Source organism: Hyperoodon ampullatus (genome assembly GCF_949752795.1).
Source record: "Hyperoodon ampullatus genome assembly, chromosome: 6".
Lineage (NCBI taxonomy): Eukaryota > Metazoa > Chordata > Mammalia > Artiodactyla > Ziphiidae > Hyperoodon > Hyperoodon ampullatus.
Window position 1 is genome coordinate 58574865 of NC_136919.1, and position 26533 is coordinate 58601397.

A 26533-nucleotide genomic window follows, 5' to 3' on the forward strand; every position below is an offset into this window, starting at 1 on the left:
GGCGGCCACAGCTGCTCGGCTTGCGCACAGAGGAGCTGAGGCCGGCATAGCGGGGAAGAGCGAGGCTCTGGCTAAAAAGCCAGGCCGCTCAGGTTTGAATTCTGGGTGACCTTGGGCTTCTGTGGGTCTCTGTCTACCCACATGTCAATGGAGATGATCATAGGGTGCATGTGAGGATTGAATGTAGGAATGATCTATAGATAGGAGCCCCGACAAGGGCGCACACCCAGGATTTCAGCACGCAGCCACTGCATGTGGTGCATGCCCTCGGGGGCAGGAAGCCTGACTGGGAGTGAGACCCCTCCTGCTCCGAGTCTACACCCCACCCCCACCGAGATGCCTGCACTTGCTCTTCTTCCTGAAGGTGCCGTGGCTCCCTTCTTCCCACTACAGGCATATACCACGCTTCATTGCGCTTTGCTCTATTGTGGATCGCAGATACTGTGTGTGTTACAAATGGAACGTTTGTGGCAACCCCACCCTGAGCAGGTCTGTTGGCGCCAGTTTTCAAACAGCATTTGCTCACTTTGTGTCTTTGTGTCACATTTTGTTAATTCTCACAGTATTTCAAAATTTTCATCATTATTACATGCGTTATGGTGATCTGTGATCAGTGATCTTTGATGTTACTACTATGACTTGCTGAAGGCTCAGGTGATCTTTAGCATTTTCTAGCAAAAAAGTAATTTTACTTAAGGTATGTACATTGTTTTTAAAGACATAATGCTATTATACACTTAACAGACGACAGTACAGTGTAAACATAATTTTTATATGCACTGGGAAACCAAAAAGTTCGTGGGAATTCCTTTATTGTGATATTTGCTTTACTGCAGTGGTCTGGAACCAAATCCTCGGTATCTCCGAGGTCTGCTGACACATAGGGTCATAAATGAGATGATTGTCAAAGACAGCACTAAGCCTCAATTTGTGCACATCTAGCTCCTCTGGGTGCACGGCCCCCAGCTTCCCATGCAAAGCTGAAAGCTGCGATTCTTCCATTTTAGCCAAACTCACATAAGTGACTGGGAACCAGCCTCACCCCCCTGCCCAAAACAAGATAGGAAGGCTGAGCTTAATAGAGACTCGGACGACAAGATTTAAATAAATAAGCTGTATTATCTGTACAAAAAAATATAAATAGAGTTTTGTGTTTTAGAGGAGGAAGTGCCTCCTTCCACATTCTTCAGCAGCCCTAATAATCTTCTGGTGCTGCTGAGTCACAATTCACAGAACAAACAGTAAATGTACATTCATCTCATGCAAGGAGCACGCTGCTGCCCACCCCGAACCTAGGTCCTCCAAGCTCGCTCTGAAACCCACCTCCACCTGCTACAACCTGACACGTGGTGGAGCTGGAGGACACCTGCTACTTAGGAAATGTAAATATTGGCCACTGGTTTTCCGTAGCTATTGAGCTAGATATTATCAACCACATTTGTAGTAGTATGGAATCTGTCTTCCACATTCCATGCATAACTATTGTGTCACAAACGAATCCCTTCTTATTGCCCTGTCATCCTGTGCTAGCTTTTACAATGTATTCTGTACCCAGCGAATGGATCCAGAGTTAAACATCAGGTTCTATTAAAAATAGGAACAATACAATAATCACCACTGAGTTTACAGGAACACAACTGCAGGAAGTTAATAAAAAGTCCCCCAAATATTTTGTTTTTTTTTCTGGAAGACAATGTACAATTATTAATATTGCACTTTTTTATACAGGAAATCCTAATAAATATTCACAAAAGATATACAGACATAGAAAACATTCTCTTTTATTTTAAATAAACATTACACTGATTTGTAGGAACATGATTTCTTAGAGCCCATTATTGTGGTGAGGAAGAAAGAACTACCTTAACCGTCCATAGCTCACCTGGGGAGGACACAAAGCATAATGTCTCCCCCACTAACTTGTACTTCCAGGCTGGCTAGAAAAGGCAGCCCTGATGTCAGTGGTGGCCCCGGGGTGTGTGACGTTTTGCGAGTCTGTATGTGAGGGGGCGGTTTGGCTGAGGGGTGAGTGACTCCGGCCACCCTGCTCTGCCCCAGCTGCTACTAAATGGTGGCCACTGGGATTGGGGGGGCGCAGGCCAAAATCACTCGCCCCCAAACCACTCTGCTGAGTGAGCACTTTCATTGACAATGAGGCACGATGTCCCAAATTTTCAGTTTTGCCACTTGACTTTGCTGCAGCCATGTTACTGTAGCTGACGGGCATTACTGGAGTCTGTATGCTGCTTTGCCCACTGAGTTAGCAAAACCAATGTATATTAATTCTGGTAGGGTTCATAGTATTTCACTGTGTGGAGGGAATGGGTTGAAAAGCCTTTGAGGAGCTTCTGGGAAGCTTTAGTTATCCTTTGGCTTTGCCTCTGTGCCCCATCGCCCCACCCCGGCCTGTTGTCTGAATACAGGGCAGCCGTCACGGTGCCCCGGGAGGGGCTCACGCAAGCCTGCGGTTCCACCGGTGCCCCGGTCGCTCTCATCTGATGGACACTCTGGCAACTTGAATAGTGGGTTGGTTTTTGGCCAGCTGACCCCAGTCCTTGGCCCTCAAGCGGAGCAGTAAAAACCATATAGGCAGGAAACCCAGCCTACTCACGAGCGAAACACCCTGGCCCAGGTCAGCAGTTCGTTCCGGGCTGGGGCATGCTTGATTCGGAGACGCCAGGGGTGGCCTGACTGCACAGCTAGGCCCCGCCGTCTCACCAGCTCCGCCGTGGGGCACGACCAGAGGTCCACTGAGCGGCTCGCTCGGGGACCCCTCTCCGCCGCAGGGAGGGCACACCTCCTGCATGCGGCCCAGGCCCCAGGGCTGTGCCTTCCTGGGGGCAGCGGAGCTGAGCCCCGCAGCCTCGCCTGAGCCTGCACCGGTACACCAGGCACTCGGGCTCGGGGTTCAGAGCCTCGTGTGGTGCCCGCTCGCTCCCCTGTCCCCTTCGCTCCCCTCTCGGGAACTCGCACAGGCTTCTCCGTGCTTCCGTCCCTTCCTTCCCCACTTCGTTTTCTGCATCGCTGTGCGCTTTAGGCCTACTTGGACTGGCTCCCCTTTACCTCCACCGTGGTTTGAGTTCTCATGGCTCTGCGCCCCCCACTGGAAGAGCCGAGTCCTGGGCTGGGTTCTCAGCATGGATGGTGTCCTCCCTCCCCTGCCTTAACCATCTCCTGCCGGGAGAGATGCTGTTGGCTGTCCGGAGTCAGTACCGACGCTTCACAAACCCTCTGGCACCCTCCCCTTCGGCCTCTCTCTCCCGTCTGCCGTTGGCTCTGGCTCCCTGCTGGCCCCGGGGGGGCTGCGCTGGCCTCTTCCTAGGTCTCCCTGGGACCCAGGTTGGGGAGGGAGCTGGCTCTTCCAGGGAGCTCTTTCTGTCTGGCCCGGTCTGCTCTGCAACCTCCGTTAGACCTCGGTCCTTGTCCTTGTCCTGTCCCCTCACTCTGTGCTCCAGCTGACTGAGAGAGAAGCCAAGCTGGGGTCCTCGTGTCTGGGGAGGGGGAAGGGCAAGGGAGGAGGTTGATGAGGGTGTGCGTGGTGGAGGGTGGAGAGGGGGAAATAAATAAATAAAACGAAGAAAGCTTAAGTTCTGTCCAAGGGGGTCGCGCGAGTCCTCCGTGCTGCCAGGGTAGCGTTCTCCCCGCGTCCTGTCTTCACGCTTTGCCGCAAGTCCCACAGCAGCGAGATTTGAACTGGCTGAGTTGGCAGAGTTTCAGCTGTTTCACCTTCTCACAGTACCTGGTGGTATCTCTGCACTCCACTGGGAAAGGGGACAGAAAGGAGAGGTGAAACGGAGGCTCGGTAACAGCCGTGGCCACCGGGTGCCTCCTGGGGTCTGCCTTGGGCACCAGACGCCCGTGCTGGAGGGGCCACCACTGCCCAGCACCTCTGGGCTGGCCTTGCTCCGGTGGAGCTTGGCCATTTGCTCCCCAGGCTGCCAACCATGGGGGCAGCTCAGGCTGCGGCCGGGGGCCGAATGCCGGGGCTCTGCGGCCTTTCCGATAGCCCCCTTCCTTCCTGAAGGCGCTCAGGACCGCCTCACCTCCTGGGCAAGGTGGCCTTTTCCCATGGCGTTTGAGTGTCTGACTGATGCTTTTCCTCCTTGAGCTGCTTCCCAGAAGGACTAAATTCTGCTCCACTTCGGGGTGGTGTGCGAGTGAGGACCTGCCTGGTGGCTTCGCCCCCTGGAACGCGAGCCTTCCTTTCCCCCGTGAAGCTTCACTTGCTCGTCCTCTCTCCCGAGCCTCTCTACCCCTTCCCCTCGCCGTGCCTACCAGAGCGCCGTGGCGTCCCAGTTCAGTATTGGCACAGGCTGATGGGTCTTTAATACTGGCGTGGATTCGGGCTGTGGACACCTGTGGTTAATATAGTAAGTCTGAACTACTTTCGTGGAACGGTGGTCCTGAGCATGGAGGGCTGACAAAGATGGGTCAGCATCACACAAGAGGACATAGACAATCCCACCCCGTGTAGAAAAAGGACTGGCACTGTTTGCCTACATGGTATCTGCTTAGCGTGGGGAATCTGAGGCTCAGTGTGGCCCTGTTTGTGGGGGAAACTGCACAGCAACATTAAAAAATTCCCTTTTCTTTGCTTCATGCTTTGTCTCCTTCCCTGTGGAGAAGCACCTCCAATTTGTTTTGGGTCCAGAGGAAGAAAAAAATAGATCCTCACCCAATGGGGATACAAATGCTGGTGCTGGGCTAAGGAGGAGGGTCTAGACCTGTGGGAAGAGGGAGTGAATGAGTATCAGATCCCAGGTGTGGCTCCTGCACAGACCAGTGGGTGCCCACGGGTCTGCGAAGGAGGGCGGGGGTCGGCAGGTCCTTGTTCTGTGAGACGCAGAGCCGTGATGGGTGCAGGGTTGGCTGAGCGGGAGGTGCTCTGTGTGCTGCTTGGGTGCAAACAGTGCTTTCTCCCCAAGAGCCATTGGTTAGTTGTCCCCTCTGGGTACCAGCCAAACTACCATAGGTGAGCTGGAGGCTGATTTCATCTAGCACTTGGCCAAAAGCACCTGGCTGTCTCAGGGGCCAGGATGGAGCCCTTGGGCCACACCCAACCATTTCTTGTGGCCTGGACACATGCACGTATATCCTTGCACGCACCTATGCTCGCCTGCATGCACCCATGCACCCTCTGAAAATAAACAACTCCAGCCCTAGCTCAGGATCCTTGGGAAAGCTGGTCCACTGCCCTATGCTCAGGCTCAGGTCCGGGGACTGCCCGCTGCACCTGACGCCTCGTGGGGAATCTGCAGAAGGCTCTGTGGGGTTGGAACGTACTGTTTTCACACGGGGTGATGTTGCAGCGCTGCCAGTTGGTGGGCCGGGGCCCCCAGGAGCACAGGTGCTCGGGCACTGCCTTGTTGGTGCGGGCGTGCACGCACTCCACGCGCCGGGACTGGAAGCCGTAGTTGCCGCAGGTCGCCGTGCACAGGGTCCACAGGCTGACCCTCCAGTGTACGCTGCAGGCTTCGGACCAGCAGTTCTGGGTGCTCACGGGCCTGTGGTAGGAGGGTGGCAGGATTAGGGTCTGCCTCTCTGGGGGCTGAATCAGGGGAGCAGATGTGAAAACAGTGCTGGAAACCCCCAAATCTCAGGTATCCCTGAGAACTCCCAGTGCTGCCAGCCCTGGGTTCTGATCTCTGCTCTGTTACTGAACGTCTGTAGGGTCTCAGAAGACCCCTTCCTCTAACTGGGCCTCTGTCTGCTCATGTCTACAATGCCCATGTCACTGCATGACCTGAGAATGAGCTCTACCAGGGTGGGGGATGGCAGAGCCGCTCTCAGGGCGGGGACCTTAGCGAGGGGGGTGATGAGCCCTCTCCCCAAGGGAAGGAAGGATGACAGAGGCTGGGGGCTGGATAGGCTGAGACCTGGGGACAGGGGTCTCAGCATAGCTTCTAGAGGGAGGTGGGCAAGAGTGAGAGGCTGGTGGAGCCCTTGGGGTCTGGTGCCCACTTTGTGGACCTGACCTCCTGCCCACCCTGTAGCCAGCACGGGTCTCTTGTGCCATCAGGCCTCCTCAGAGGAACAGCATCCACTGCATTCTCTCTCCATCTCCGAAAGGGGAAAGCCCAGCCTGGCCCATTCAGTAAGCACGAGGCCACCACTGAGCCATCTACCTTTAGGAGGCCAGTGACCTGGGGAGAATGGAGGTGAAAGGGAAGAGTGTCTGACTGCTGGGACCATGGAAGGTTGGAGGGGAAACGTTTACTTACCACCGTCTTTCCGTGCTATTGACACAGGGCCTGAGAAAGGGCAGTCCGTGGCTCTCTCTTACCTCGGAAGGGTGCTGCACTGCTCTGATGGTAAGGTGATGCCATCCCGCGTCTGGCAGAAGACCTGTCTGTGCTGCACGGCGAGGCGAGGCCCGACGCAAGGCCCGTTGCACTGGGAAGCAGAAACAGGTGACATACACGTTAGCCAAGTCACAGGACAGGCTGCAATGCCCAGGCTGCGTGGGGCAAAAGATCCTTGTGCAGGAGCTTGTTTGAGGCCCTGAGATCATTTATCTTGCCCCTCTTTACACCAACTTAAAGGATATCCACCAGCACATTTTTGCTTAGTCCACAGTGGGAGGGTTAGCCTTGCTGTGGTCTGAGTATTCTGCTAGCAAATGGCTAATGGCAGTATAGAGCCAGTCAGAGATGTCAGCCCCCTCCCAGAGTAACCATATGGAAGGTTAATCGTGGCATAATGGACTGGGAATGTGGTGGTAAGCTTTAGAGTTGAACACCTCTAAATAAGCCCCGCTTCCCTCCTTCAGTCCAGAGGGTAATTTGGTTTATTGTTTTCTTGCTAAATTCGTCCAAGTAACCAAGTCCATGATTTCTTTCCTTTCTTTGGTTTCATTTTCTCCAGGATAAACCAAGGGTGGCTGAACAAAAGTAGACTTCGGTGTGTATAGTTAGTCCATGCTCGTGGAGATGGTTAAGCTCTCCCCAGGGCTGGCAGAGCCAGACCATCGTGGCAGAAACCGCCACCAACAATGGTGTCTGTAAAATACGAAACATCTGCTATTTGGGTAGGGTAAAGGGACAAACATCCCTTGGAGGTCACTTTAGAACAAGGGCTCTTAAACTTGGAAGTACCTGGACTCTTAGGGGTCCACAGGGGAGCTGTTGACCCTTAAAATTATAAGCAGAAATCCTGTTTTGTGTAACATTTTACTTTTTTAGTCTTTGAGCCCTTCACCCATTATTCCCACACCCCACCCCCACCTCTGGCAACACCAATCTGTTCTCTGTATCTATGAGCTTGCTTTTTTTAAAAAAATATATATTCCACATATAAGAGAGATCATATGGTATTTGTCTCTCTCTGTATGACTTATCTAACTTTGCATAAAGCCCTTGAGGTCCATTCATGTTGTCGCAAATGGCAATATTTCATTCTTTCTGACCGTATATATGTGGGATTATTTATGATCTCTTTGTGTTCATCTTATTTGGAACCCTATGGGCTTCCCGGAGCTGGGTGTCTAGTTCCTTCCCCAGGTTAGGGAATCTTTCAGTATTTCTTCAAACAGGATTTCTGTGCCTTTCTCACTTTCTTTTCCTTCTGGGACCTATATAATGCAAGCCCTTTAGTCTAGCATCACTTTTTTTCCTTCTCTGATTAGGTGAGTTCCACTGCCCTGACTTCTAATTCACTGAGCCTTTGTTTGCTTCATGTTGTCTGTTGTTGAACACCTTAACAATTTTCAGTTAATGTATTCTTCAGCTCTGTGACTCCTATTTGATACTTTTTAATATTTTCTATCATCACTTTGTTGAATTTCTCACTCTGTTCACCCATCTTAATTAATTCATCCATGCTGAATTTCTAAAAGCTCTCAGGTAATGCCAATGTTATTGGTCCATGGACCACACTTTAAAGAGTAGCAAGGCTTGAGGCATTACAAATTACAGGGAACTGCTTGATCTCAAAATCCTTTTAATATAATTTTTTATAAATTTATTTTATTTTTGGCTGCATTGGGTCTTCGTTGCTGTGCGCAGGCTTTCTCTAGTTGCGGTGAGCTGGGGCTACTCTTCATTGTGGAGCACAAGCTTCTCATGGCGGTGGCTCCTCATTGCGGAGCATGGGCTCTAGGCAGGCGGACTCAGTAGTTGTGGCTTGTGGGCTCTAGAGCGCAGGCTCATTAGTTGTGGCGCACAGGCTTAGCTGCTCCGCGGCATGTGGGATCTTCCCGGACCAGGGCTCAAACCTGTGTCCCCTGCATTGGCAGGCGGATTCTTAACCACTGCACCACCAGGTAAGCCCCCCTTTTACTATTTTTGCATTGGTGATATATTGTTGGGATGTGTGATTCAAACTATAGATGCCCACCAAACCTCTTTATTCCACTCCTGTAAGAATGAAAATGATGATAGTTTCTGACAAGAAAATCCTTTTGGAAGAGTGTCACTCAAAGATCTATTCCTTCCTCTTCCTACCTCTTTGAAGTCTTTGAAAACCATGCTGGCTTTAGTCTAAGTAGAAGTAAGACCACCTTCTCAGTTCTAACAACCTGGCTTCATGTAATAATTCAACTTTCTTCTTTTAATCCAACATACATTTATGAGGCACCTGTCTTGGGTAGGGAATGTGTTCCATAAAAGCGTATGTAAAAGAAGGATGGCAAAAACAGCCCTGGAATGTTTGCAGGAGAATTCTATGAGAGGTAGAATTATAAATGTGGCTGTAAAACATGTGCCAGATCATGAGAAATACTGTATGCTGTCTGAGGAGTTTGGATTTTCTTATGAATGCCACTTTGTTGGGGTGGGGGAGGGGAGGCACCTAGAAAGGTTTTTAAGTGGGAGTGTCACGATCAGAGTTACTCTTTAAAAAGATGATTCTGTCAGCAGCACAGTAATTGAATTGGAAAGTGAAGAGACTGGAGAAAGTAATCCAGGTAACAAATTTTGCTGAACAAAATGAACGCACTGGGCCATGGAAGTGGAGAGGAGATTCTATGAAAGTATGATTCACATGGCTTCAGTGGTGCTTTGACAGGGATAAAAGACAGGGAGGGAGCTAAGATGAATCTCGGGTTTATGGACTGAACATAAAGGTAAGAATTTGTTCTGAAGATGTTTTGTATGAGATGTTTGTGAAATATCCAAATATATATGTTCATTAAGCAGGTGGATATATAGATCTGTGACTTAAAAGAGAGCTGTGCTAAACAGTAGCCATTTGAAAGTCATCAGTAGACCAGTGGTGTCTAGGAGTCATAGGTGGTATAACCCAAGGGGAGGGAAAGCATGAGATGAAAAGGCTTAGGGCAGAACCCTGAGGGACACTGCAGGAAGAGGAGGGAAAAAAGGAATTAAACGGCAGGAAAGGAGAAAAAAAAGAACTTAGAAAATGTATGCACAGAGACCAACAAAGGAGTTTCCAGAAAGGAAAAAGGGTCAGTAGTATCAAAATGTGTCAAAAAGAACAAACAAGATAGAGTGAGAATTGGCAGTACCCAGTGGAACTTGACTTACAGGCTGCACTGGTGACCCTGGGAAGGGCAGTTTCAGTGTGGCAATTGGCACTGAAGTCAAACCAGCAATGAGTAGAGAAACAAATGAGAGTGGAAGAAATAGGCCTCCCGGAGACATATCCTTCCTTCAAGAATTCCCAATTGTGGTCAAAAGACATCAGCAAAATGGCAGACTAGGTAGCTCTAAGTCCTCATTCACACACAGAAACATCAAAAAGCAACTGGAAACTGGCTGAACTAATCTTACAGGAATGCTGAAAAAGTCAAAGGTCTACAGCAACCTAGCAAGTGCCCAATCAAGAAAAATCTACCTTCAAAACAGTAGGAAAATTTGTGGTATTTTCCCTCATCCTTCCCCAGCATGGCAGTTCCCCCCCCCCCATCTTTATTGGAGTATAATTGCTTTACAATGTTGTGTTAGTTTCTGCTATACAATAGAGTGAATCAGCCATATGCATACATATGTCCCCATATCCCCTCTCTCCCACCCTCCCTACCCCACCCCTCTAGGTCATCACAAAGCACCCAGCTGATCTTCCTGTGCTATGTAGCAGCTTCCCACTAGCTATCTATTTTACATTTGTTAGTGTATATATGTCAATGCTACTCTCTCACTTTGTCCTAGCTTCACCTCCGCCCCCCGCCCCACACCCTGCTGTATCCTCAAGTCTGTTCTCTATGTCTGTGTCTTTATTCCTGCCCCTAGGTTCATCAGTACCATTTTTTTAGATTCCATATATATGCGTTGGCATACGGTATTTGTTTTTCTAACTTTGCATGACAGACTCTAGCTCCATCCGCCTCACTACAAATAACTAACTCCATTTCGTTCTTTTTTATGGCTGAGTAATATTCCGTTGTATATATGTGCCACATCATCTTTATCCAGTCATCTGTTGATGGACATTTAGGTTGCTTCCATGTCCTGGCTATCATAAATAGTGCTGCAGTGAACACTGTGGTACGTGTATGTTTTTGAATTATGGTTTTTCTCAGGGTATATAGCATGGCAGTTTTGGTCTAGAGGCAGCAGTAGCCCATTTTCCTCCCACCATCTGTAGGGAGCAGAGAAGATCCTATTTGCAGTGTGTAATGTTCCATCCTGTTGGTCACAGGGCTACCTGAAGGACTGGTCTCTGTCTCATCTAACTCAGGTATCAAGTGGCAGCCACTACTTGTGAAAGCTGCAAGGGGACTACAGACACTTGGGGCAGGAGATTACAGATGGAGACATGCAATAGACCACCTAAGGCCCTGGGGACAACCTGGGGTGAGACCATCTTGGAAATTAAGACATTCAAAAGCAGCCATATACAAAGGGGAATTCTGAAAGTCACAAGCAGGCCCAGGCAAGACATATGCTCAGGAAAGATCTGAGAAGACCTTAAGCTTTCATCTCAGGCTGATCCCGAGGTTCACAGAACACCCAGTTAAGCAGTGAAGGTGTGCACAGGCACAGAGAAAGTATATTCAAAGACTGGGAGAGATGTCTGTTTTTTTCAATGCCCAATTTCCAAGAATAAATCATAAGTACTTCAAAGAAACAGGAAATCATGGCCCACTCAAGGAAGAAAGTGAAGTGGCAGAACCAGCTCTAAAGAAGCAGGGCATCAAATGTAAAACAACCATCATAAACATGTTAAAAGATCTAAAGAAAAACATGAATAAAGAACTAAAGGAAATCAGAAAAAATGATATTAACAAAGAGTAATTATAAAAAGAAACTAAACAAATTTTGGAGCTAAAAAATACAATATCTGAGTTGAAAATTTCACTAGCAGAGTTCAACAGCAGGCTTGAGTACACAGAAGAAACAATTAGCAAACCTGAAAACAGGACAATTGAAATTATTGCGTCTAATGAGCTGAAAGAAAAGACATGAAGACAATGGGACAAACATATACGCATGTAGGAGTCCCAGAAGAAGGAGGGAGAGAGAAAGGGGCAGCGAGATCATCTGAAGAAATAATTGCCAAACATTCCCCAAATTTGATGAAAGATACAAATCTAACAATCCAAAAAGCTCAACGAATTCCACGTATAATAAACTCAAAGGGAACCACACTGAGACACAATATAATGAAATTGGCTTACAAATAAACACAAAGAATCTTGAAATCAACAAGATGGACTCATCAGGTACAAGGGATCCTCAGAAAGATTAGCAGATGATTTCTCAGCAGAACCCTTGCAGGCCAAAAGGTGGTAGTAGAATTATATCTTTAAAGTGCTGAAAAGAAAAAAACAAAAAAAACCCCTATGTACCTAGAATTCTATATCCAGTGAAACTGTCATTCAGAAATGAGGGTGAACATAAGATATTCGCAGATAAGATGAGAGGGAGTTTATTACCACTATACCTGACTATAAGAAACATGAGAGACCCTCAGGTTAAAATAAAAGGATGCAAGACAGTAACTCCAAGCCATATGAAGATATAAAGATTGCCAGCAAATGTAAATACATGAGCAAATATAAAAATTTGTATTATACTTTTAGTATGTAACTCCACTTTTTATTTTCTACAGGATTTAAATGACAAAATGCATTAAAAATAATTATATATCTGTAAGTGGATATGCAGTGTGTAAAGATGTAACTTTTGGGCTTCCTTGGTGGCGCAGTGGTTAAGAATCTGCCTGCCAATGCAGGGGACACGGGTTCAAGCCCTGGTCTGGGAAGATCCCACATGCCGCAGAGCAACTAAGCCCGTGCGCCACGACTACTGAGCCTGCGCTCTAGAGCCCGCGAGCCACAACTACTGAGCCCGCGTGCCACAACTACTGAAGCCTGCACACCTAGAGCCTGTGCTCTGCAGTAAGAGAGGCCACTACAATGAGAAGCCCACGCACCGCAACCAAAAGTAGCCCCCGCTCGCCACAACTAGAGAAAGTTAGTGCACAGCAACAAAGACATGATGCAGCCAAAACTAAAAATAAATAAATATACTAAACCCCCCCCACCCAAAAAAAAAAGATGTAACTTTTATGTTATTAACATATAGGAAAGGGGACAGAGCTCTATAGGAATAGAGTTTGTGTGTGTGGTTGAAGTTAAGTTGCTATAAATTAAAACTAGATTGTTATACCTTTAGAATGTTATATGTAATTCCAAGAGCAACCACAAATTAAATACCTACAGACTATACTCAAAAAGAAACCCCAAACCAAAACATCAGCTAAACACTAAAGAAGGCAGTAATGAAGGTAATGAGTGGGGGAAGCTATAAGACACCTAAGACAAGTAACAGTGGGAAAAGTAAGTCCTTCCTAATCAGTAATTACTTTAAATGTAAATGGAAAAAACAAGCCTCTCCAATCAAAAGGCATAGATTGGCAATCTATCTACAAGAGACTCACTTTATTATTTTTAATGTATTTTAAAAATTGAAGTATACTTGACTTACAATGTTGTGTTTCTGGTATACAGCAAAGTGATTCATATATGTATATATATAATTTTTCATATTCTTTTCTATTATAGGTTATTACAAGATATTGAATATAGTTCCCTGTGCTATACAGTAGGCCCTTCTTGTTTATCTATTTTTAATTGTTTAATTAAAAAAATTTATTTTATATTGGAGTATAGTTGATTTATAATGTTGTGTTAGTTTCAGGTATACAGAAAGTGATTCAGTTATACATATACCCATTCTTTTCCCATAGGTTATTACAGAATGTTGAGTAGAGTTCCCTGTGCTATACAGAAGGTCCTTGTTGGTTATCTATTTTAAATATAGCAGTGTGTATGTGTCAATCCCAAACTCCCAATCTATCCCTCCCCCACCCCACCCTTCCCCCCTGGTAACCATAGGTTTGTTTTCTAAGTCTGTGAGTCTATTTCTGTTTAGTAAATAAGTTCATTTGTATCATTTTTAAAGATTCCTCATATAATCAATATCATATGATATTTGTCTTTCTCTGATTTACTTTACTTAGTATGATAATCTCCAGGTCCATACATGTTGCTGCAAATGACATTATTTCTTTCTTTTAAATGTCTGAATAATATTCCATTGTAGGTATGTACCACATCTTCTTTATCCATTCCTCTGTTGATGGACATTTAGGTTGCTTCCATGTCTTGGCTATTGTAAGTAGTGCTGCAATGAACATTGGGGTGCATGTATGTTTTTCAATTAGTTTTCTCCAGATATATGCCCAGGAGTGGGATTGCAGGATAATATGGTAGTGCTATTTTTAGTTTTTTAAGAAACCCACATACTGTTCTCTATAGTGCTTGTACCAATTTACATTCCCACCAACAGTGTAGGAGGGTTCCCTTTTCTCCACACCCTCTCCAGCATTTATTGTTTCTATACTTTTTGATGATGGCCATTCTGCTGGTGTGAGGTGATATCTCATTGTAGTTTTGGTTTGCATTTCTCTAATAATTAGTGATGTTGAGCATCCTTTCATGTGCCTGTTGGCCATCTGTATGCCTTCTTTGGAGAAATGTCTAATTAGGTCTTCTGCCCATTGTTTGATTGGGTTGTTTGTCTTTTTAAAATATTGAGCCCCATGATCTGTTTGTGTGCTTTGGAGATTAATCCCTGTGGGTTGCATTGTTTGCAAATATTTTCTCCCATCCTGTGGGTTCTCTTTTCATTTTGTTTATGGTTTCCTTTGCTGTACAAAAGTTTTTGAGTTTAATTAGGTCCCATTTGTTTATTTTTGTTTTTATTTTGATTACTCTAGGAGACAGATAGAAAAAGATACTGCTGTGATTTATGTCAGACTGTTCTGCCTGTGTTTTCCTCTAAGGGTTTTATGGTGTCTGGTCTTACATTTAAGTCTTTCCGTTTATTTTTGTGTATAGTGTTAGAGAATCTTCTAATTTCATTCTTTTACATGTAGCTGTCCAGTTTTCCCAGCACAGCTTATTGAAGAGACTGTCTTTTCTACATCGTCTAGTCTTGCCTCCTTTGTCAGATTAATTGACCATAGATGCGTGGGTTTATTTCTGGGCTTTCTTTCCTGTTCCGTGATCTGTATTTCTGTTTTTGTGCCAGTACCATGCTGTTTCAATGACTAACTTTCTGGTATGATCTGAAGACAAGAAGCCTGATTCCTCCAGCTCCGTTTTTCTTTCTGAAGATTGCTTTGCCTATTTGGGGTCTCCATACAAATTTTAAGATTTTTTGTTCTAGTTCTGTGAAAAATGCCATTGGTAATTTGATACGGATTGCACTGAATCTGTAGATTGCCTTGGGTAGTATAGTCATTTTGCCAATATTGATTCTTCCAATCCAAGAACGTGGTGTATCTTTCCACCTGTTTGTGTCATCTTTGATTTCCTTCATCAGCATCTTACAGTTTTCAGAGTACTGGTCTTTGGTCTCCTTAGGTAGGTTTATTCCTAAGTAAGTATTTTATTCTTTTTGATGAGATGGTAAATGGGATTGTGTCTTTATTTCTCATTCTGATCTTTCATTGTTAGTGTATAGGAATGCAAGAGATTTCTGTGTATGAATTTTGTATCCTGCAGCTTTACCAAATTCATTGATGAGCTCCAATAGTTTTCTGGTAGCATCTTTAGGATTTCCTATATCTAGTATCATGTCATCTGCAAATAGTGACAGTTTTACTTCTTCTTTTCCCATTTGGATTCCTTTTATTTCTTTTTCTTCTCTGATTGCCACAACTAGGACTTCAAGATTATGTTGAATTAAAGTGGCAAGACAGGACATCCTCGTCTTCTTCCTGATCTTACAGGAAATGTTTTCAGTTTTTGACCATTGAGTACGGTGTTAGCTGTGGGTTTGTCATATGTGGTCTTTATTATGTTGAGGTAGGTTACCTCCATGCCCACTTTCTGGAGAGTTTTAATCATAAATGGGTGTTGAATTTTATCAAAAGCTTTTTCTGCATCTATTGAGATGATCATATGGTTTTTTTTTTATTTCTTCACTTTGTTGATGTGGTGTATCACACTGATTGATTTGCGGATATTGAAAAAATCCTTGCATCCCTGGGATAAATGTCATTTGATTGCGGTGTACAATCCTTTATTGTTGGATTCAGATTGCTAGTATTTTGGTGAGGTTTTTTGCATCTCTGTTCATCAGTGATATCTGCCTGTAATTTTCTTTCTTTTGTGGTACCTTTGTCTCATTTTGGTATCCTGGTGATGGTGCCCTCATAGAATGAGTGTGGGAGTATTCCTTCCTCTGCAATTTTTTGGAATAGTTTCGGAAGGACAGGTGTTAACTCTTCTCTAAATGTTTGATAGAATTTGCCTGTGAAGCAGTCTGGTCTTGGACTTTTGTTTTGTGGAAGTTTTTAAATCACCATTTCAATTTCAGCACTTGTGATTGGTCTGATCATCTTTTCTATTTCTTCTACATTGTACATTTTAATGGCATAGAGTTGCTTGTAGTACTCTCTTATGATCCTTTGGATTTCTGTGGTGTCCGTTGTAGCTTCTCCTTTTTCATTTCTAATTTTATTGATTTGAGCCATCTTCCTCTTTTTCTTGATGCATCTGGCTAAAAGTTTATCAATTTTATCTTCTCAAAGAACCAGCTTTTAGTTTCATTGGTCTTTTCTATTGTTTTGTCATCTCTATTTCATTTATTTCTGCTCTGATCTTTATGATTTCTTTCCTTCTACTAACTTTGGGTTTTGTTTGTTCTTCTTTCTCTAGTTGCTTTAGGTGTAAGGTTAGGTTGTTTATATGAGATTTTTCTTGTTTCCTGAGGTAGGATTGTATTGCTGTAAAATTCCCTCTTAGAACTGCTTTTGCCACATTTCATAGGTTTTGGATTGTTAGGGGTTTTTTTGTTTTCATTTGTCTCTAGGTATTTTTTGATTTCCTCTTTGATTTCTTGAGTGATCCATTGGTTGTTTAGTAGCATATCATTTAGCCTCCATGTGTTTGTGTTTTTTTTTCCTGTAATTGATTTCTAATCTCATAGCATTGTTTCAAAAAAGATGCTTGATATGATTTAAATTTTCTTAAATTGATCACAAACATGATCAAGTTTATAGCAATACAATATACAAGGAAATAATGTCATTTGGAGATTATTAGTCATACTAAGTGAAGTAAATCAGAGAAAGACAAATATCGTATGATATTGATTATATGAGGAAGCTTTAAAAATGATACAAATGAACTTATTTACTAAACAGAAACAGACTCACAGACTTAGAAAATGAACCTATGGTTATGGGCGGGGAGGGATAGATTGGGAGTTTGGGATTGACATGTACACACTGCTATATTTAAAATAGATAACCAACAAGGACCTTCTGTATAGCACAGGGAACTCTACTCAATATTCTGTAATAGGGGCTTCCCTGGTGGTGCAGTGGTTGAGAGTCTGCCTGCCAATGCAGGGGACACAGGTTCGAGCCCTGGTCTGGGAGGATCCCGCATGCCGCGGAGCGACTGGCCCTGTGAGCCACAATTACTGAGCCTGCGCGTCTGGAGCCTGTGCTCCGCAACATGAGAGGCCCATGCACCGCGATGAGGAGTGGACCCCACTTGCCACAACTAGAGAAAGCCCTCGCACAGAAACGAAGACCCAACACAGCCATAAATAAATAAATAAAAATTAAAAAAATATTCACAGCTTTAAAAAAAAATAAATAAAAAATAAAATATTCTGTAATAACCTATGGGAAAAGAATGGGTATATATATAACTGAATCACTTTCTGTATACCTGAAGCTAACACATTGTAAATCAACTATACTCCAATATAAAATAAAAAATTAAAAAGAAAGATCTCAAAGTACCTAACTTCAGCCCTTAAGGAACTGAAATAAGAAGGGCAAACTAAACCCAAAGCTAGTAGAAGAAAGGAAATGATAGAGTGGAGATAAGGAATAGAGAAACAGTAGAGAAAATCAGGGAAACCCAAAATTGGTTCTTCCTAAAGATCTACAAAATAGACAACTTTAGCTACATTGACTCTGAACAAAATAGAGCACTCAAATTATTAAAATCTGAAATGAAAGTGTCATTACTACTGATTTTATAAATTAAAAAAATATTAAATGAGTACTATGAACTGTACACCAATAAATTGGATAACCTAGATGTAATGGACAATTTCCTAGAAACATACAACCCACCAACACTGAATCATGAAGAAATAAAAATATGACTAGACCTATGAGTGGTAAGGAGATTGAATTAGTAATCAAAGACCTCCCAACAAAGAAAAGCGCTGTACCAGAAAGCCTCACTGGTGAATTCTACCCAATATTAAAAACAATAATTTATACCAATTCTTCTCAAACTCTTCCTGAAATTTGAAGGGGAGGGAACACTAACACTCTCCCTAACTCATCCTATGAGGCCAGCAATACCGATACCAAAGCCAGACAAAGCTGCTATGAGAAATGAAAACTAAAGAATAATATCTCTTCTGATTATTGATGATGAAATCCTGAACAAAATACTAGTAAACCAAATTTAGCAGCATAATAAAAGGAATAAATACCAGGAAGAGGTAGGATTTATTTTTGGAATGTAAGGATGTTTCAACATTGAAAATTAATCACTGTAATATACCACATTAGCATAATGAAGGGAAAAAACACATGATCATCTCAACGGATGCAGAAAAAGCACTTGCAAAATTCAACACCCTTTCATGATAAAAACACTAAAAAAAACTAGGAGTAGAAAGAAACTACTGCTACCTCAAAATAATAAAGACCATATATGAAAAACCCACAACTAACATCATCCTCATTAGTGAAGACTAAAAACTTCTCCCCTAAGATGAGGAACAAGAATGCAGTGTTCAGCATTCTTGGACATAGTATTAGAAGTTCAGAGCAATTAGCCAAGAAAAAAGCCATCCAAGTTGGAAAGGAGAAGAAGCAAAATTATCACCATTCACAGAGATACATTAAAAACCCTTAAAATCCCAATGAATGAACTCGAAGGATACAAAATCAGCATATAAAAATCAGTTGCACTTCTATACATGAATGATGAACAATCTGAAAAGGAAATTAGGAAAACAATTCCATTTATGATAGCACTAAGAAGAATAAAATACCTAGGAATAAACCAAAGAGGCGAAAGACTTGTACATGGAAAACTATAAAAAGAAATTAAAGACACATAGCTGAAACAATCTTGAAAAAAAAACCCAACAAAGTTGGAGGTCTTAAACTTCATGATTTTAAAACTTACTATAAATTCAGAATAGTCAAAACAGTGTAGTTCTAGCATGCAGACAGATATGTGGACCAATGGAATAGACTACAAAGCCTAGAAACAAACTTGCATATATAGTCAGATGAAGTACACCAAGATCTTTTAATGGGGAAAGGACAGTCTTTTTAACAAATGGTTCTGGCAAAACAATATCCACATGCAAAAGAATTAGGTTGGATCCTTACCTTACACCATATAAAAATTGTCTCAAAATGGATCAAAGATTTAAATGTAAGAGTTAAAAGTATAAAACTGTTTGAAGAAAACAGAGGGGAAGAGCTTCATGTTATCAGATTTGGCAATCATTTCTTGAATATGACACTAAAAGCACAGGCCACAACAAAAAATTAGATAAGCTGAACATCATCATAATTAAAAGCTCTTCTTCATCAATGGACACTACCAAAAGAGTGAAAAGGCAACCTACAGAATGGGAGAAAATATTTGTGAATCATAAATCTGATAAAGGATTAGTATTCAGAATCTATCAAGAAGTACAACTCAACAACAAACACAAAGCCTTGAATAGACATTTCTCTAAAGAAGATGTATGAATGGGCAATACACACATGAAAGTATGTTCAACATCACTAGTAATTAGGGAAATGCAAGTCAAAACCACAGTGAGATACCACTTCACATTCACTAGGATGTCTACTATCAAAAACCCAGAAAATAACAAGCATTGAAGATGTGGGAAAATTGGAACTTTGGTGCACTGCTGGTGAGAATGTAAAATGATAGAGCTGCTCTATAGAGAACAGTATGGCAGTTCCTCAAAAATTAAACATAGAATGACCATATGATTTAGCAATTCCACTTCTGGGTATATACTCAAAAGAATGAAAGCAGGAACTTGAACAGATACTTATACAAACATGTTCATACTAGCATTACTCATGATAGCCAAAAGATGGAAACAACCCACATGTCCAGTGACAGATGGATGCATAAACAAATGTGATATATACTTATACTGGAATATTATTCAGCCTTTCTGATACATGCTACAACATGGATGAATCTTGAAAACATTAAAGTGACAGAAGCCAGATACAAAGGGACAAATACTGTATGATTCCACTTACCTAGTGTAGTCAAATTCATAGAAACAAAGTAGAATAGTGGTTACCAGGGACAGGGAGAAAGGGATAATGGGGAATTATTGTTTAATGGGTACAGAGTTTAGTTTGGGATGATGAAAAAGTTTTAAAGATGAATAGTGGTGATAGTACAACAGTATGAATGTACTTAACGCCACTGAATTGTACACTTAAAATGTTAAATTGTTATGTATATTTTATCAGAATAATAGTTTAAAGAAAAGGACTTCCACTTGTTGGTGTCAAGGGGGCATTTTTACATTTTCCCTACCCTTTGTGTGTTTGTGAACAACATTGTCATGCTGGATCCTTCAGAGCCTTACTCTTTTATCTTTTCAGTTCACACCTTCTAGAATCACCTGGTCAGACAAAAAGATGTGGTTGGCAAGACTTTGGTATACTCGGCCATAGCAGGAGGAGCAGTCACCTGCTTTGGACATATTTGCCTGACCTAAGAGGACTGCTTTTACCTTAAATCCTTCTCCTTCAGTGCTTGGTAACCTTCCAGGTTCTTTAAGCATTTGATGAAACCTGGAGCCTCTTGGTAAAAAATGTCAATAAACACAAGATTTGGGATTCCAGTTTAAGATGGTGATACAGGAAAATCCTGAATTCACCTCCTCCCACAGGTATGCTGAGTCTACATCTACATATGGAACAATTTCTTCTTAAAAAATCCTAAAGGCTGCCTGAGTGACAACCACACATTAGGCAAACAAGAAGAAAACCGCATCAAAGCAAGTAGGAGGGACTGGGACATAAACCCTGCCCCCAGTGAGGTAACCAACAATTGGGAGAAAACTCAAAACCTGGAGCTTCTCCCCAAGGAGCAAGGGGTTCAAACTCCACATTGGGCACCTTAACTTTTGGGACCTGTATCTGAGAGATGAGCCCCCAAACATCTAACTTGGAAAACCAATGGGGCTCATAGCTTATGTCCCAGGACCCAGCTCAGAGACAGCTGATCACACCCAGACTTAAAGTAAAGGAGGCTCACCTGCTTATATTAAAGCCTGAGGGCAGATATCTAATTTAACACACAAATCTAGAAGCCTGCTGGAGCACTCTCCAGGACTGAGGCTTGTGGGCACCATCTTCACACTCTCCTTTTGCCATGTTCCAGAGCACCAGTATCTCCTGGAAGGGAGCTTTCACATGCATTTGGTGCCCCAATCTTTGTGGCTGCTGCCCAGGGAAGGCCTCTTGACTGCCTGGTTCTGGAGGCTAGGGGAGTTTGAATTCTTGGTCCCAAGGGGCTGTAATAATCAATGTCACCCCACAAGGAGCCCACACCCCTGTCTGCTGCCAGGGGACACCACTACATAGCCTGACTCTTGACAGCCAGTGGGGCTTATGCTTGTGGGTCCTACAGGGCTATAACCAATGGAGAAAAGTGTTCTTAAACAGCTATCACCCCTAGGGCTCAGCAAGAGGCAACAGAGCCAGAACCTTGGTATATCTGTGAAGGAGTCTTATTAGCCAGTTATCATGGCTGCAGTCTGAGAGGTAGACTTCTAATTAAACATGCATCTAGGGACTGACTGTAATCCTTTCTAGAGACCTCAGAGGGTAGGCACTAACTTTGCACTCTCTTTCTGCTGTGCTCCAGAGCACATGTTTCCTGGAGGGGAGCTTTACATGCAGCTGGTGCCCTGGTTTTTATGTCTGGTGTACTAGTTTTTGCAGCTGCCACTCCAGGGATGCCCCTTGATTGCCTGGCTCAGGTCATCAGGGGAGCTTGAATTCCTGTATCCCATGGGACTGTGGCAATCAGATAGCTGGTTCTTGGAAGGCTGCCACCCCTAGGGCACTGTGCAGACAGCAGACTGAGGAACATCCCCCAGCCTTTCTGTGGAGGAATCCTCTTTATTTGTACTGGAGCTATGGCCTGAGGGCCAGGCTTCAGGTTTGGCACACAACTATTGGACTACAAAATTACTCTCAAGGAATATAGGCTGTGGATGCTGTCTTTGCACTCTCCCTTGCTCCAGTATCTCTTAGGAAAGAGCTTATACACTCATCTAGACCCCTGATACGTGCAGCTGCCATCCAGGGAATACTACTGATCACCTGGTCAGTGTGAGCTATTAAAAATATAATAGGCTGCTGCAACAAGCACAAAGGTTTGAGAGATGACAAAGAGCTGGGATAGGATTGAAAGACAATGTTCACCTCCTACATGAGGCCACTCCTTCAAGACTGGGAGAGGTGGTTGTTTCATCTACAGTATGGAAACCAACACAAAGAGTTAAGCAAAATGAAGAAACAGAAATATGTTCCAAATGAAAGAACAAGATAAAACCTCAGTGTGTGGTGGGGGGCAGGGGAGACCTCAGTGAAATAGAGCTAAGGTATTTACCTGAAGAAGAGTTCAAGGTAATGGTCATAAAGATGCTCATAAAACTAGGGAGAAGAATGGATGAACACAATGAGAAATTCAACAAAGAGATAGAAAATATAAAAAAGTACCACAGAAGGCACAGAGCTGAAGAATACAATTACTGAACTGAAAAATACACTAGAGGGGTTCAACAGCAGACTAGATGAAACAGAAGAAAGCATCAGTCAACTCAAAGACACGGCAGTAGAACTCACCCAATTAGAGCAGCCCCCCAGCCCCCCAGCCAAAAAAAAAAAAAGAATAAAACCCAGTGAAGATAGCTTAAGGAGCTGTGGGACAACATCAAACTCGTTAATATTCAGATCATAGGGGTCACAGAAAAAGAAGATAGAAAGGAGCAGAAAACTTATTTCAAGAAACAATGGCTGAAAACTTCCCTACTCTGGGAAAGAATACAGACATCCAGTTCCAGGAAGCCCAGAGTGTTCCAAATAAAATAAACCCCAAAGAGACGTTATAATTAAACACATAATTAAAACGTCAAAAGTTAAAGACAAGGAGAAAATCTCAAAAGCAGCAAGAGAGAAACAACTTGTTAGGTATAAGGGAACGCCCATAAGACTACAGCAGATTTTTCATCAGGATTGGTAGGCTAGAAGGGAGTGGCACAGTATCTTCAAAGTGCTGAAAGAAAAAAACTTCCAATCAAAAATACTCTACCCAGCAAAGTTATCATTCAGAATTGGAGAGAGAGACAGAGAGTCATCGGCAGCATCTAAGCTGAGGTGCTGGCACAGTCGTTTTGCACTAGGGACTCTCATGTTAAGTGCCTGGTGCAGTACCTCCACATGTGGTACCCTACGAGCAAGTGAAACTAGACTAAGCACAAAGGATGAAAAAAGGATAGACTGGTGGTACTCAGCATAGGCCTGTATGATACAGTGCTTTGCAGCCAAGACAGGAAACATCTCCTGGAAATAAAAATACTTGGGGAGAGTATCTTTGTACTGACACTGTTTAAAGCATCACCAGAGTAAGGAACCAAGATGGCGGAGTAGAACGACATGTTCTCCCTCTTGTGAGAACGCCAGAGTCACGGCTAGCTGCTGGACAATCATCGACAGAAGGACACTGGAGCTCACTAGAAAGGGTACCCCTCATCCAAAGACAAAGGAGAAGCCACAATGAGGCGGTAGGAGGGGCACAATCACAGTAAGACCAAATCCCATAACTGCTGGTTCGGTGACTCACAGACTGGAGAACACAGAATTCCACCCACTGGAGTGAAGGTTCTGAGCCCCACATCAGGCTTCCCAACCTGAGGGTCCGGCAATGGGAGGAGGAAATCCTAGAGAATCAGACTTTGAAGCCTAGTGGGATTTGATTGCAGGACTTTGACAGGACTGGGAGAAAGAGAGACTCCACTCTTGGAGGGCACACACAAAGTAGTGTGCACATTGGGACCCCGGGAAAGGAGCAGTGACCCCAGGGGAGGCTGAGCCAGACCTACCTGCTAGTGTTGGAGGGTCTTCTGCGGAGGCTGGGGGGTGGCTGGGGCTCACCGTGGGGACAAGGACACTGGCAGTGGAGGTTCTGGGGGGTGCTCCTTGGTGTGAGCCCTCCCAGAGTCTGTCATTGGCCCCACCAAAGAGCCAGGTAGGCTCCAGTGTTGGGTTGCCTCAGGCCAAACAACCAACAGGGAGGAAACCCAGCCCCACCCATCAGCACTCAAGCAGATTAAAGTTTTACTGAGCTCTGCCCACCAGAGCAACAGTCAGATCTACCCACCGCCAGTCCCTCCCATCAGGAAACATACACAAGCCTCTTAGATAGCCTCATCCACCAGAGGGCAGACAGCAGAAGCAAGAAGAACTATAATCCTGCAGCCTGTGGAACAAAAACCACATTCACAGAAAGACAGACAAAATGAAAAGGAAGAGGCTATGTACCAGATGAAGGAACAAGATAAAACCCCAGAAAAAAACTAAAATGAAGTGGAGATAGGCAACCTTCCAGAAAAAGAATTCAGAATAATGATAGTGAAGATGATCCAGGACCTTGGAAAAAGAATGGAGGCAAAGATTGAGAAGATGCAAGAAATGTTTTACAAAGACTTAAAAGAATTAAATAACAGAGATGAACAATACAATAACTGAAATGAAAACTACACTAGAAGGAATCAATAGTAGAATAACTGAGGCAGAAGAACAGATAAGTGACCTGGAAGACAGATGGTGGAATTCACTGCTGCGGAACAGAATAAAGAAAAAAGAATGAAAAGAAATGAAGACAGCCTAAGAGACCTCTGGGACAACATTAAACGCAACAACATTTGCATTATAGGGGTCCCAGAAGGAGAAGAGAGAGAGAAAGGACCAGAGAAAATATTTCAAGAGATTATAGTCAAAAACTTCCCTAACATGGGAAAGGAAATAGCCACCCAAGTCCAGGAAGCACAGCGAGTCCCATACAGGATAAACCCAAGGAGAAACATGCCGAGACACATAGTAATCAAATTGGCAAAAATTAAAGACAAAGAAAAATTATTGAAAGCAGCAAGGGAAAAACGACAAATAACATACAAGGGAACTCCCATAAGGTTAACAGCTGATTTCTCTCAGCAGAAACTCTACAAGCCAGAAGGGAGTGGCATGATATACTTAAAGTGATGAAAGGGAAGAACCTACAACCAAGATTACTCTACCTGGCAAGGATCTCATTGAGATTCGATGGAGAAATCAAAAGCTTTACAGACAAGCAAAAGCTAAGAGAATTCAGCACCACCAAACCAGCCCTACAACAAATGCTAAAGGAACTTCTCTAAGTGGGAAACACAAGAGAAGAAAAGGACCTACAAAAACAAACCCGAAACAATTAAGAAAATGGTCATAGGAACATACATATCGATAATTACCTTAAACGTGAATGGATTAAATGCTCCAACCAAAAAACACAGGCTTGCTGAATGGATACAAAAACAAGACCCATATATATGCTGTCTACAAGAGACCCACTTCAGACCTAGGGACACATACAGACTGAAAGTGAGGGGATGGAAAAAGATATTCCATGTAAATGAAAATCAGAAGAAAGCTGGAGTAGCAATACACATATCAGATAAAATAGAGTTTAAAATAAAGAATGTAACAAGAGACAAGGAAGGCCACTACATAATGATCAAGGGATCAATCCAAGAAGAAGATATAACAATTATAAATATATATGCACCCAACATAGGAGCACCTCAATACATAAGGCAACTGCTAACAGCTCTAAAAGAGGAAATCGACAGTAACACAATAAGAGTGGGGGACTTTAACACCTCTCTTACAACAATGGACAGATCATCCAAAATGAAAATAGATATGGAAACAGAAGCTTTAAATGACACAATAGATCAGATAGATTGAATTGATATTTATAGGACATTCCATCCCAAAACAGAAGATTACACTTTCTACTCAAGTGCACATGGAACATTCTCCAGGAGAGATCACATCTTGGGTTATAAATCAAGCCTTAGTAAATTTAAGAAAATTGAAATCACATCAAGCATCTTTTCAGACCACAACGCTATGAGAGTAGAAATGAATTACAGGGAAAAAAACCATAAAAAACACAAACACATGGAGGCTAAACAATATGTTACTAAATAACCAAGAGATCACTGAAGAAATCAAAGAGGAAATCAAAAATTACCTAGAGACAAATGACAATGAAAACATGACAATCCAAAACCTATGGGATGCAGCAAAAGCACTTCTCAGAGGGAGATTATAGCTATACAAGCCTACCTCAAGAAACAAGAAAAATCTCAAATAAACAATCTAACCTTTCACCTAAAGGAACTAAAGAAGAATAAACAAAACCCAAAGTTAGCAGAAGGGAAGAAATTATAAAGATCAGAGCAGAAATAAATGAAATAGAAACAAAGAAAACAATAGCAAAAATCAATAAAACTAAAAGCTGGTTCTTTGAGAAGATAAACAAAATTGATAAACCATTAGCCAGACTCATCAAGAAAAAGAGGGAGAGGACTCAAATCCATAAAATAGAAATGAAAAAGGAGAAGTTACAACAGACACTGCAGAAATACAAAGCATCCTAAGAGACTACTACAAGCAACTCTATGCCAATAAAACGGACAACCTGGAAGAAATGGACAAATTCATAGAAAGGTATAACCTTCCAAGACTGAACCAGGAAGAAATAGAAAATATGAACAGACCAATCAAATGTAATGAAATTGAAACTGATTAAATATCTTCCAACAACAACAAAAAAAAACGCTCAGGACGAGGTGGCTTCATAGGTGAATTCTATCAAACATTTAAAGAAGAGCTAACACCCATCCTTCTCAAACTCTTCCAAAAAATTGCAGAGGAAGAAACACTCCCAAACTCATTCTATGAGGCCACCATCACC

At 43.2% G+C, this 26533-nt stretch overlaps 1 protein-coding gene across 2 annotated transcripts in view; it reads right to left on the reverse strand.

Annotated features, from left to right (window-relative positions):
- Positions 1-3654: 3654 nt before the first annotated feature.
- ADAMTSL1 (ADAMTS like 1) overlaps positions 3655-26533 on the reverse strand; it is a gene marked incomplete at both ends in the record, with an annotated part of 469161 nt that continues 446282 nt past the window's right edge. For both annotated transcript variants that reach the window (XM_079706140.1, XM_079706139.1), the window contains 3 exons: positions 3655-3761; positions 5284-5504; positions 6284-6393. In XM_079706140.1, the coding sequence (XP_079562266.1) occupies positions 3655-3761; positions 5284-5504; positions 6284-6393 (438 nt within the window). The remainder of the gene's footprint in view (positions 3762-5283; positions 5505-6283; positions 6394-26533) is intronic.